A 12,500-nucleotide genomic window follows, 5' to 3' on the forward strand; every position below is an offset into this window, starting at 1 on the left:
ACAAATTTTCGAAGAGCGCTCAACTGTTATTGGAGCAGTGTATATACTTGTTGATCAGCCTGTCAGGAATTCAGGAATGATTCATCTATTTTATCAGTCCCCCGGTCATTGCCTCCAACTCACGTACGTAGGACTCTCTCGGATCTTTGAAAAAAAAAAACCCTCTGGCACCCAGGGTACTATTTCGCCATTTCGGAAATGAATAAAACAAATTGTTTTTAATCTGAACATTTCATCAGTATCTGTATAATAAACGGAACATCGCATAGACGCTTGGAGATACGACTTTTACCTTCTGGTGCTGATGCATACTTCCAGTGCTGATTTAATCTTGCACCCGTTCGCTGCGCTCAGCCGTTGAGTGAGAGATAATAGGGAGTTTAAGCACGCGCGTTTTTGAGACGCGAACGGCAACCGGAAGTGAGCTGTTTTCACTTTTAACTTGTCTTTACACAACCAGATTTACATTGCTGAGTATCTTTTGCCCATTAGAGATGATTTGTATAAAAATCTGGGAGACACCACTGTCCTGGCACGCGAAATGCTCTCTTCCGGTTGCCGTCCGCGTCTCAAGAACGCGCGTGCTTAAGCTCCCTAATATCAGCATTGGTATCCACGCGTGGCCATGTAATTTCTCTTTTTAACCTCTATCATCGAAATATCCGTTGCACTGCATTAAGGTAAATTAATGCCATTATTGGTTATTTGGCCTTTATTACCCGCAAATGAATTGTACGGTATTTAGCAGTTAAGCTTTATTCAAGTATTAAAGAAGAAAACTTCATCTCATTGGCCCACTGAAGAAAGCGTGCGAAGATTAGGGGATTATGCTTCACGGCCCCTCCCTCCAAGCGCAATGTGTAGCCGTATCTCTTAGGAAAAACGCAGCGAAATGAGGTTATCCTTGAATTTGTTTTTATGCGATTATTTCGTGGTAACTTGTAACAAGCTGACATCTTTTATCTTGAGAACAAATTATGTGTTTTGTCAATCTTCTAAACTTTAACATTTATGGCATATAGAGTTCCGGTCACACCTATTCATTTCCGGTTGTTTTTTTCAAGTGGGCATTGTAAACATCTTCCGTTAATGCCCGTTGCGGTAAATATTTAAATTTTTACCACTTTTGAATAGGAGGCCAACAGAGGTATCACGTTTCGAAAATAGTATTGTTTTCGAGGGGTAGGGGAATTTTTTCTTAATATTTGAACGTACAGGTACATTACCCAGGCAAAAAGTTTTCTTGTTGAAACATTAATTACATCGTAAGACGCTCAACTTCTTTACACGAATACCAAGAAATTATACCATTTATCAAGTTTATTATGGCAATTCGGAAGAAGCCAAAGGTAGATAATTTAGCGTTTTTATTTTTTCGCAATGTTTGCATTTCGTCCATTTTCACTTTCTTATGAATGGTCTTTGTTATTTAAACCAATCAAAATCGTTTATTTGCTCAATTTTTGAGGTCCCGGATAACAACAGGAAACGCTCCGAAACTCTTTGATGTTGATCGAAATGATCTAAATTTGATCCAATTTTTTCACGAAATTGAACCTGCGGGTAGAAGCATGGCCGAAATAGACGAATCTGCGAGGCCTTCTGTGCGCCAAGGTAGGAATTCACCGTTAAATAATTAACAAAACAAGTTCTTGTAATCATGACAAGTGCGCGTGATTTCAGGTGATCTCGAAGCCTCGCTTGTTCAAGCACATGCATCGATTCTTAATTTTGGTCAGTCCTTATTTTTTTAGGAAAAGTTGATGAAAGAGTGTAGACATTGGAAAATTCCACTGAATCTTTCCGGCAGTAAGTCCGCAACTAGATTTGTGAGGCATGTAGTTAGGCTTAAAACGGAGAACGCGCGCGCTTACCTTTTTCTTTAGCTCTCCTTCAAATTTGTCAGCAAAAACTTTTGGTCTTACGGGTTTCTTGACCTCCCGCTATTTCTTCTAACAATTTGGAGGGATAATATAAAAGCTATTGTTCCTTGTGGTTGTTTTGTTTCCGAAATCGCTATGCCGCCGCGAAAGCTTCGAAGAGCTACGACTAGTTCAGCTGTTTACCGTTCGATCATAAACTTGTGTCATTTAAATATCTAACACGACCTCATAGAATTGTCGATAAAACGTCTGTGAATCTAAGAAGCCGAGGGGTACCAGTTAATAAAAAGTGATGAAAAGGTCATTTGAGACAGAACCTAGCAGAGCAAGATCTCGAATGTCAAGGTTTGGCGGCCATTTTGTTACTCTTTCCGCGAAATAAATTTTCTTCGCCCTCACCGATCTTGTTTGCTCGTCACTTTTGTTTTATTATTCGTGTACATGTTTTCACAGCCCTTTCAGAAGAAACTAAGTAGGTCACATTTTAGCCAGAGATTCGGTGCTTGAAACGACAAAAAGCCAATCTTCTTGAATCGATTCATGATTTCGTTCCTGTGGAAAACGTTATGCGGGCGAGCGATGTAAAGCGTTCCCTGTGCTTATCTTGCGGTTAAACGTTTACATCGGTGAAACTATATTTTTTAAATCGATATTAGTGCATCTGCTCTCGAAGAATTTTGTTAGAATGTGTCAAGTTTTCATACGGTGTGCATGTGTCGCACTAAAATCATCGACAGCAAGTTGCAAGTTGTAAGAAAATAAGCTTACTATTAGTTGTTATAAAAGCGTAGTCTAACAATTTAACGCTAACAATTGTTGTTCAGAAAAAAAGTTCAATTAAATTCTCAGTCATCCTAAGAAACAATTTGATGCGCTAACTATTATCGCAGAGAACGCCTAATTAGTTTTAAAGGTAATGGAAAACACTATGAAAAGGTAAACAAATCTTTTCCTCATTCAAATTGGGAACATATTTCATTTTTTGGCCAAGGTAAAGATCTTTAATTAAGTCAGCTACAAATAACAATGCTAAATTTTAATTTTTTAACAATGATTTATTATTTGCAGGTCGATTTGCTATTGTTCGTCCAAGGTCAATTAAATAATGTGAGAAAATTAATGGCCTTTGAAGTTACCAGTTGCAAGTGTTTTTTTCTCTCTATAAAGATCGGGATGTGATGTTTAGAAAACCACGAAAAATTACATTTGAAACTAAAATATTGCGCGCACTTGTGACAGTCAGAAAAAAATTATCAAGTGACAGCCTTTGTGTTAAGTTAAAAGGTTAAAAGCTCTTTTCTAAAACATACTATGAAATTACACACAACATTAGCCATTAAAGCTAAGTGCAAAATGATGTGTACTTTATCATTTTTATATTGTCAAATTAATGTGCTCAGCATAAAGGCAAATTATTGAAATATTACGTTTTATCGACATGTGATTTTAAGTAATGAATGCTTTCATTGAGCGACCGTAATGTGATATTGAGGAACTCTGGTATTGATGATGTGGGTATTGAGTGGGTAGTGTGTGGAAAGTAATCTGTGGTATGGTACCACCTCTGTAGAGTAAACAGTTTTCTACCGTTGATTGATGAAGATGATTTCGTGTAAAGGTAGTGCTCAATTCTGTCTGATCATCAAAATGCTGTTTTGGCTCAGTAGTTCATCTCACTTAAAGTTACTATTGAATCCATAGATTCCACCTGTAATGTACAGTGTGCACTGAAACAAGTTGGTTACAATTTTATGTACACATATCATTTATGTGTAAAAAATTGCTTCTATAATATATATTGTAACTAGTGTTCTGCTTTTAGTTATCCTCCGATGGTTAGTTATGGCTGAATCATGTGGAATTTTACATTTTCTGTTAGGCCAGGATTTCTCAGACCTTACTTGCCAAAATAAGTTGAAATTCCACAATCAATGAACCAATTGTTTTGGTTTGTTTCATGACACTTTGAATTGAAATAGTAGTCATTTAAAAAGTTTCTGTCTCTCTTAAGGAGGGCTTTCAATAGAAGCCGGCTACTGCTGGAGCTCCGGAGGTTGTGGGTCATCAAGTCACTGGGTACTTGGTCTAAAAAGTTCTGCTAGCATAACAAACCTCTTGAAATGTTTACAATCTTAACCACTCCATAGTGCAAAATGTTCAAAATTTGCCTACACTTGTCTTCTTGAGTATAATTCATACGTGTTCTTCATTTTCCCTGTGTTTAGCAATTGCTTATGTTCGCGATCAAGACATTTCCTGCCATTTTTAGCAGTATCATAGTAAAGTTAGTCTCTCTTTCATGTCGGCTGTTTAATAAAGCATACCAGACTTAATTATTTGCATTCTTTCTAAAGAAGTCACATTCTGAAACAGGAATTTGAAGACGTTTTTACTTTCATTCTATCATGTTTCTAATCAATACTGTGGTATTTTTGCTTACTGAAGAATATTTTAATAACTCTTTCATTGCCTTCGAATGAAGTGAAAGTCTTGTAAAAATTAAAAACACTGTTTCTTTTGTTCATAAATATTTTGTCATTTAATAAATTGCCATTTAGTCGTTATCTTTGACTTTTCACACGTATTTAAAAGTGTACAAAACTGACTCAGATCTCACAGTCATACAACATTTCTTAGATGTTTTAAAAGGAAATAATTATACATCTATTAAGAGAATTGCCATTCGAGATCTTTTAGAAAAGGCAGATAAGAAGCTTTTGAAGACCTGTACGTTTGGTTGACCATGACTGCCTGCTCAGTAATATTATTCCAAAGAAGAAAGAAACAAAGTATCATCTTAGGAACAGAACTGCGTATCACCCACAAATAAATTCTGATAGATTTAAGACAATATACCAGGATCTTTCTCCTTTTCTGAGAATCTGGACAGGTGTAAATAGTTTTTCAAGCCATTTTTACAAGTTGTGGTATGTACAGATACAAAATGGGCTTCATGTGTGATTATTATTAATTCAATCAGCAATATTGTTTTCTTGAGCATGCTTGGTCCTGTTTTGTCATACTCATTACACATGATGTCATTTGAGCAGCTTTTTACAGGTGGGGTCACCCGAAGAGTGAGGAGATTATTATGGTTTTGAGATCAGCCTTGTACATGTAGCTTGTTCTTTACGAAGGGAGCCTTCACTTTACTTGATAAATCTGTGTTGGGTTTGTTTTCAGTATGTCAAGATTTCATGGTGCGGGAAGATGGAGCCCTTGCACAACGACTTCAAGAAGAAGAATGTAATAAATAAGATTTGATTGTCTTGTAATGATACAACTACGTGTAACATTAGTTTTCAGTATTACAGGGGTACGGGTGTATTTTGTTGCTTGGAGGATAGCATAGTTTATAATTTTTGTATTCATATTGTAAAATAATGCAAAAATGTAAATGCTTTGTTGATAGTGGAAGTGCACTTAGCTATCAAGCCAGTTCACAGGCACCCCACTTTTATTAATTTGAAAGAAACATGATTAAGAACCCGAGTTGAGAACTGGATTTGAACCCGGGACCACATCACTTCCCTATTGAAGAGTAATGACTCTTTTTACTTAGCACAATTAGGTTGTCATCAAGAAATTTTATAGATAATAGTAGGGGTGTCAAATGGTAAAATCTGAGACTCGCCGAGATGGTGAGATCCATGTTTGTGAATCCGAGACCGAGACCAAAACATTTATTCGCACGGAAATAAATGCAATATAAACAAGACTTTGAGACTCTTTGCAAAGGCTGTCGAGATTTCAAGATAGGATGAAAAGTTTGCGAGTGCCAATATTTTGGAGGTATCATTCGCCACCCTTATTAGTTGATGTATGTTTTAATTATACTGTAAATCAGCTTTTTCTGCTGGTACCAGTCACTGTCGGGCTTCAGTTCGGAAGGGTCACCTCAGAGGCCATTTAATTAAGAGGAAACTTTGTCCCCTTGTCACATCTGTTATTGTGTTTCCCCGTGTAGCATAGACCAAAGTTCTTGAAATGGTGGTATTGCTGAAACATTTCACCCTTTCAATGTTAGTGTGAAAATTAGCATGAAATGTTGTTGTCTTTATTCTTAGTGTTTCTTGTGTCGTTGTCATTGTTGTGTGCAGCTCTAATAAGTGGCTTGTCGCTGGTCTGATTTGAACATTTCATTTGATTTGTTCTGATTTCAGTTGATTCGTAGTCTCCCAATTAGTAGAGCACTCTTGCTCGGCTAAATAACCATGAGACTTAAATAAATTATTGATTATTATTATTGTTAGAAAGTTCCTATTAACATGCACCTACAAGGGACATAACACTAAAAATCATGTCCCTTGTGGGCGCTTCCCTGGGAATTCCAGTGTCACATCAGCAGTCTGTCAAGTAGGGCCGTGAAAAAGTAAATAGCAAAAAATAAAATGCTGTAGGCTTAACTGTCTTTGTTGCTACTCAAGTCTTGTCTCTTCTTTTCAGTTGGAAATCATTATCTCAGAAATCGCAGTGAAAGAAAAACTGTCCGTGAAGATGTGAAGGCAGCAAAAATTACTTACTTGGAAGAAGTAAGAAATGCACAAATCTTGCCTGTCGCTGAAGTGCACAACATGTAAGTTAATACATGTATGCTTTCTTTGATGTACATTTTTTACTAGTAGGATATGTACACATATATAGATAACAGCTGGGAGTCAGAGAAATACCTGTTGTCAGCTTTATCTTCTTGGCTGCAGTCTTCACATCTTAATGTCTCAAATAAACTTAGTTGAGGTTTTGATTTTTTGCAGATCTCAATAATTTATCTCTTGCTGTCTGCAATAATATAAATACTTCACTTGCAATCAGCTGTATTAAACTTGCGAGGCTTACAGACCAGCAGTTCCTCTTCCTGCAAAAATGGCCGCCAACAAATTATTATTTTGTCTTTGTGTTAATTAGCTTAATAAGTAGCCTCGTTTTGCAGCCCAAATTCTTTCAATTTTACATGTGTCAATGAGGCTACATGAAGTTAGCCTAATTAACACAAAGACAAAAGAATTATATTTTGTTGGTGGCCATTTTGGCATTCAATCAGTAAAATACTCCAATAGTAATTTATTAATTTTATGTGTATGCCTGTCATGTTTATTGCAATGTGTAATCTTCAATGTAAAACACCATTGTTGGGTTTTTCACATCTTTTCTTAAAGATGTCTTAATGGCCTTGATTACCTGCACGAGCTAATCGTAAAAAATGTAGTGTACACTTAAGTGAAGGCAGAGACAAGTGGTCCTTTGCCCCGTCAATATGTTAGTGAAGTTAAAAATTTTTATGAATTTAAGACATGCACCTACATGTATGTTTTAATGTTGGGAGTGGGCTGTTTGCGTACATGTACATATATATGCTGTAGGTCATTTTGTTCCTTAGGTTAAATTACAACCAAACTAGGTCATTTTGTTTCAACCTTCATGGGTCAACTTGTTTCAACCTAGATCAAGTTGTCTTGTCAGTTTGGGGCAGTTACAAAACACAGGTCAAAGGTCATTGTTTTACCAATACCAATTCGGAAACAACCCTAACCATTCACAAGTGCAAACATTAGGCCTAAACATGTTTCTTTAGGCCTAATTAGGCTTAAGGTTAGCTTTAATGCATGTTTAAGATGCTATCTATTGGTAAAACAATGACCTGAGACCTGTGTTTTATACCTGCCCCAAATGGACAGTCTAGGTTGAAACAAGTTGCCCTAGGTTGAAACAAAATGACCTAGTTTGGTTGCAAATTAACCTAAGAAACAAAATGACCTGAACATATATATTAACAAGGTCGTGAATTACTCTTTTTAATCTGAGTGCAGCTGTAGTAGCCAACACCTTGAACTTATGACATGGGTGTGGGACCTGCAAAAATCCCATTTCTGAAAAGAAACTTTGAAAACCTTTCATCTCTCTTCTCATCCCAGGTTTTGCTTTCTGTTTTCAGAGTTCTTTACAATTTTTTTTTAAATTTGGCTATGTTGACGAAAATACCTTTACCCAAATTAAAAAAAAAAAGAAAATCACTTTAAAAGTACAGTATATAATCTTCAAAGCTTGTAACTTAAAAAGCAGGCATCAAGTATCCCTACAGCTTTCAATGGTTCTCAGTTTAATGTACTTGGTATAAAAAAGGTTATATTGAAAGTATTTTAGACCTTGGACTTCTATACGTGTACATACATGTATGTACTCTAGGTAAAAGGTCATGTGGCTGACACAAGGCAGCATTCTTTAGGCCAAAAATAACAAACTTCTTTAAACTTCATGGTGGCCATGGTTTTTATCTGAGGTGAGATAAAAAACCTTTGTTTCTGTTTGCCTCAGGTCAACTTAATCTGGCTTTTGCAATAATATTGTTTTTGTTTCCCATATGCAAGGTACTGCAGCTACGGTCTTTTCTTACATTTTTTTTCTAGAGCTTTTCATGATTTCTTCTTGTAATTAATTGTGAATGCATGCACATCCAGAAACAACAAAATTCCATTCCTGTTTTATTTCTTTTTGTTTTCTTCTGATGTCTGTGTAGTTGAGCAAAGAAAAGCATTTTGCATAAATTTCTTATGATTATTACACAAAAAGTAATATTATGGTGTCTAAATTAATTAAAGAAGTTATGATAAGCACTTAAATTTAAGGTTAGGTGTAAAGAATTATTTCTTTGAGTGAGGTGTGAACTTAAAACAAGAACTAAGTAGATACGGTGTAATTATCATTCTTAGACTAGATTCATGTATTGAGCTGTGCAGAGCAGCTGTACTGATTTGGGGGACAAGCTGTTGTTATGTTTCATAGACAAGTGAAAGCTGTGGAATTCTGTTTTATTTAAAGTTGAAATGTCTGAATAAACCTGTAAAATTATTTCTTAAGGTGTTAGATGACTTACTGTTGGGAATATACAATTTCTTCTGATCAGCTTTCTTAGATTAAACTAATCTTTCTTTATTTCATCACCTTGGGTCCACATTTTTGATAAGCTTGGCCCAGAAGTTTAAAATTCAATGAGCACATATAATTATTTCAACCTTGAAATTTAATCAAGTTGAAGATTAAAGTACCTTAACCCTGAATTTCCATTTTCTCAGTCCACTTTCCCCCTGCTTTCCTTTCATTTTATTTTGTTGATCTTTGCCTAATGCATGCCTTCATCCACATTATTTCTAAAATTTTGTTTTACTTACAGTATCTGATTGATGTCATTGTTGTAATTTTTTCCCTTTTTGATGAATTTTTTTATTTTTTATAAGCTGTTGGGCTTCCTTGCCATTTTTCCACCAAACGTTTCTGGATTACTACTGAAATGCTTGCTTGTGACAAATGCTGCAAAGATCTTTTGCATTAATTTTGTGACTGCTTTCTTTAAATGCTCTTATATGTAAGCCTGTGGCAAATAACATTGTATGCTTCAAAATAATACACTCTTTATAAAATCTTTTACATTCATGACTGCCTTCGTTGACTGGTCACAAATCTAAGCATGTGGCAACTGATATGTACGTGATATGGCACAAGGATTTTTAATATATTGGATTCTCTATTAACCACTTGACAACAAAAGATATTAGACATGGCAGACTGAAAAATGATCGTTACCATAAATACCCCTGAATAATAATTGTGAATATAGCTACATTTTTTATTTGTGAAATTTGAGCGCTCACACCTTAATTCTGTAAGGAGTTCGAATATGTATTGTCAAAGCTCATGGTCACAATAATTTTTTAATAACTCTCTTAGATATTTTTAATTGCATTTAGATGGAAAAATTGTATTGGATCATTTCCTTTAACAATGGAATTTAGTGCTGTGCTTGTCTGGATATTGAGTTTTCACAAATTTGCATAATTGAGTGGCATGGTTTAATTCTCAAAGAAGGTCTTTGTTACTTGCATTTTACATGAGATTTGTGACGGAAAATTAAAATTTTGCTGCTTGGAAGCATTTGCGACTCGGATAATGATATGACAGGCAGGAGAAAATTTGTAATACATTATTGATTTTTGGTAAATTTCATGCCTAATGTCCTCATCTAGCATTATCAATGGCACGTAGCTATTTCGGAAAAGATACAATATAACAGAATTCCAACAAAGCAAAACCGAAGTAATACACATACCACAATTGTTTCGTTAGTCAGATATGTGCACGCACATGTTGTGACACGTTCCAAACCAAAAATGAAATCTCTGGTGTGTTTTTGCAGACCAAACCCGAGATGGTGAGAATAATCCCTTCATTGTCGTTTTGTTCCTTCTTAAACCTTTTGTTGCTGTGTGTTGTTAATCAGGGGTATTTTAAGGTCATGTTTGTTGTGGGTAAAGGTGAACAAAAGGGAGCATTGCTTGGCTAAGTAGTCATATTCAAAGACTGTGCTTTTATTGTGTCAGGGAACAAACAGAACAATGGCTTGCAAGTGATCTTCAGCATAAGCTACGACAGGAGGTAAACTATTCTTAACGTAATGGATGGTATTAATATTATTGCTAAGTAAGATGTTGTTGATGTGATGTACATGTACATAGATCTGGGCATTTTCTTTTCTTTTTTTTTTTTTGCACCGGGTTGTCTAAAGTAGCTGGCAGCTGGCAGCTGGCAGCAGATCTACCGAAATGCTGGTTAGCAGACTAAAATATTAGATTTTTGTTATTAAATATTTTCACCTCCTGCTTTTCAAACATCACTTCAAAACCGTAGTAACCCAATGTTTATACATCTAGCAAAGTTATGAAGCTGAAGTTGAAAGTTGCCTAACTAAGTAATGGCAAGATGTGGGCACAATTTGTTAATTTGCAGGGTAAATGGCTCTTGATTAATAAACCTTCCCTGATTGTGATGTTTGATGCTGCAAAATGAGCGAAAATTAACGATCACTTAATATGGTCCACGGTGAAAGGAAAATCATTATTTTACTATGTCAGGAGCTAGCAAATGGCTCTTGTTGTTTATTAAAAGACCATAAGAAAGACGATTATCACTGCATCAGATTGGGAACCTTCTGAATTTCTCTTACACTATGTATATATAAATTTATTCTTGTAGTTATAAGTCAGTGAAGCGTTAAAAATGAATTTTGGATTCTTGCTCAGAAGTTCAAGCTCGCAATATCTAGCAAATTATACATGTACATGAAATCTTAACGCTGTAATAATCATGCTTTTGATTCTTTGGTCTTGTTTTACATGTACTGTATGATTCAACATCAAATTAGGAAAAGTAAAAGGCTTTTTTAACAGAACCAAGAAATGTAGTTTGTTACAAGGACCCTTCTTGTTTTACCGGTAAACCCAATACTGTACAATGTGTTGGATATGATATGATTACCGGTACGTGTTGGGGCATGCATTGACAGTGTTATGAGTATCAAGTAACTGATTTGATGAATTTCCACTTTTCCTTTAGCTTATATTAATTTGTACTCTAAAAATGAACTGAGTGTATTCAAAGCTTGGTACATTAATTTTACATCCTTGGGGAAAACAAACTGTTACTATAAAGTAGAATGTAGCACAATAAATTTTGGAAGTGCGAAGTATTATATCTTTCAAATCAAAAGGGGTGCCCAATAGGCAAAACAAGCCTACTGCAGGCTCTAAAGTTTTAGTTCCAATAAATAGTTTCATTTGTCAATCCTGTTAACCACATTTGCCATGGCAGTTAGCAGACCACTAAGAAGAGAAATTGACGAAGGGGATCAAAATCAGCCAATCACGTGGCCAAATATGACCCGTTGACCTGTTCTACAACAATTTACGGCATCTTCACTGATTGGAATTTGAACTCCAGTCTGCATGTTTATGAAAGGTGCAAGTAAAAGGGAATGACTAATCTGTACACCCATAATAAAAATATGGCGTGAGAATTTGAGAGGTGTACCAATTTGCACAATCTGCCAACGTTGTAACAAGCATGATTTGCCTGTTTTTTAAAATTCATTTCTCTGTCAAATCTTTAATTCGAAAACATAGTGTTTCAAGTTTGAGAATACTGTTAAGATTACAGAAAGGTAATGTTGCTAGAGTGAAATGATCTTTGTTTGACAGATTATGCAAATCAGTAAACCTGTTAAATTCTCATGCCAGCTTGGCACCGGAAGCCAGCAATATTCCAATCAAAATTCGAGTTTTGAACTGAGGTTTGATTTGAATTAAATTGCATTATTCATCCAAGGAACAGATTATTGAAATGATTACTGAAATCTAATTTGCAATAATGAACTCATTCATCTGCTCATCAGAGGAATGCTTGAACTGTTTTGAATGTAAAAGCTGCAGTAGGGTTGTCATAAGGAAAGAAACTTAAAGGGGCACTTTCGGATAACTTTCAGTGTTTTTTAGTTTAACTGGGTAAAATGCTTAAAATGTTTAATACTAAGCCAAGGTGGGAAAAATTAACTAGCTTGTTATTAATGCCGAAGACTGTGACTTGTCCCCAAAAACTCTTGATATTGCCATTTTGGAGTTTCATTTTTGTGGCATTGAAAGAACAGGAAGTAGGAAATGGAAGGCTCACTAGACCAGTAAATTGCTTGGCATGAACTGAAATTTTTTTTTTAAATGGTGTATTTTTAGAAGATTGAGGCTTTTGTGGTTTTTATGGACTGTCTTGGTTGTCTGTCTCTGCAGGAAGTTGAAG

General features: G+C 35.5%; 1 protein-coding gene across 4 annotated transcripts in view; it reads left to right on the plus strand.

Annotated features, from left to right (window-relative positions):
• The first annotated feature begins 1,468 nt into the window (after positions 1–1,468).
• LOC138051410 (trichohyalin-like) overlaps positions 1,469–12,500 on the plus strand; it is a 25,188-nt gene continuing 14,156 nt past the window's right edge. The window contains exons 1-5 of one of the 4 annotated variants that reach the window (XM_068897602.1): positions 1,469–1,614; positions 5,067–5,129; positions 6,330–6,459; positions 10,256–10,310; positions 12,491–12,500. The exon at positions 12,491–12,500 is cut by the window's right edge and continues 38 nt beyond it. In XM_068897602.1, coding sequence (XP_068753703.1) covers positions 1,572–1,614; positions 5,067–5,129; positions 6,330–6,459; positions 10,256–10,310; positions 12,491–12,500 — 301 coding nt within the window. In that variant the 5' untranslated portion in view covers positions 1,469–1,571. Of the gene's footprint in view, positions 1,615–1,748; positions 1,810–5,066; positions 5,130–6,329; positions 6,460–8,115; positions 8,161–9,987; positions 10,087–10,255; positions 10,311–12,490 lie in introns of those variants that run through there. The other 3 variants (XM_068897601.1, XM_068897604.1, XM_068897603.1) reach the window with 3 other exon arrangements.

The sequence above is a fragment of the Montipora capricornis genome, chromosome 6 (assembly GCF_036669925.1).
Source record: "Montipora capricornis isolate CH-2021 chromosome 6, ASM3666992v2, whole genome shotgun sequence".
In the NCBI taxonomy this organism is placed as follows: Eukaryota; Metazoa; Cnidaria; class Anthozoa; order Scleractinia; family Acroporidae; genus Montipora; species Montipora capricornis.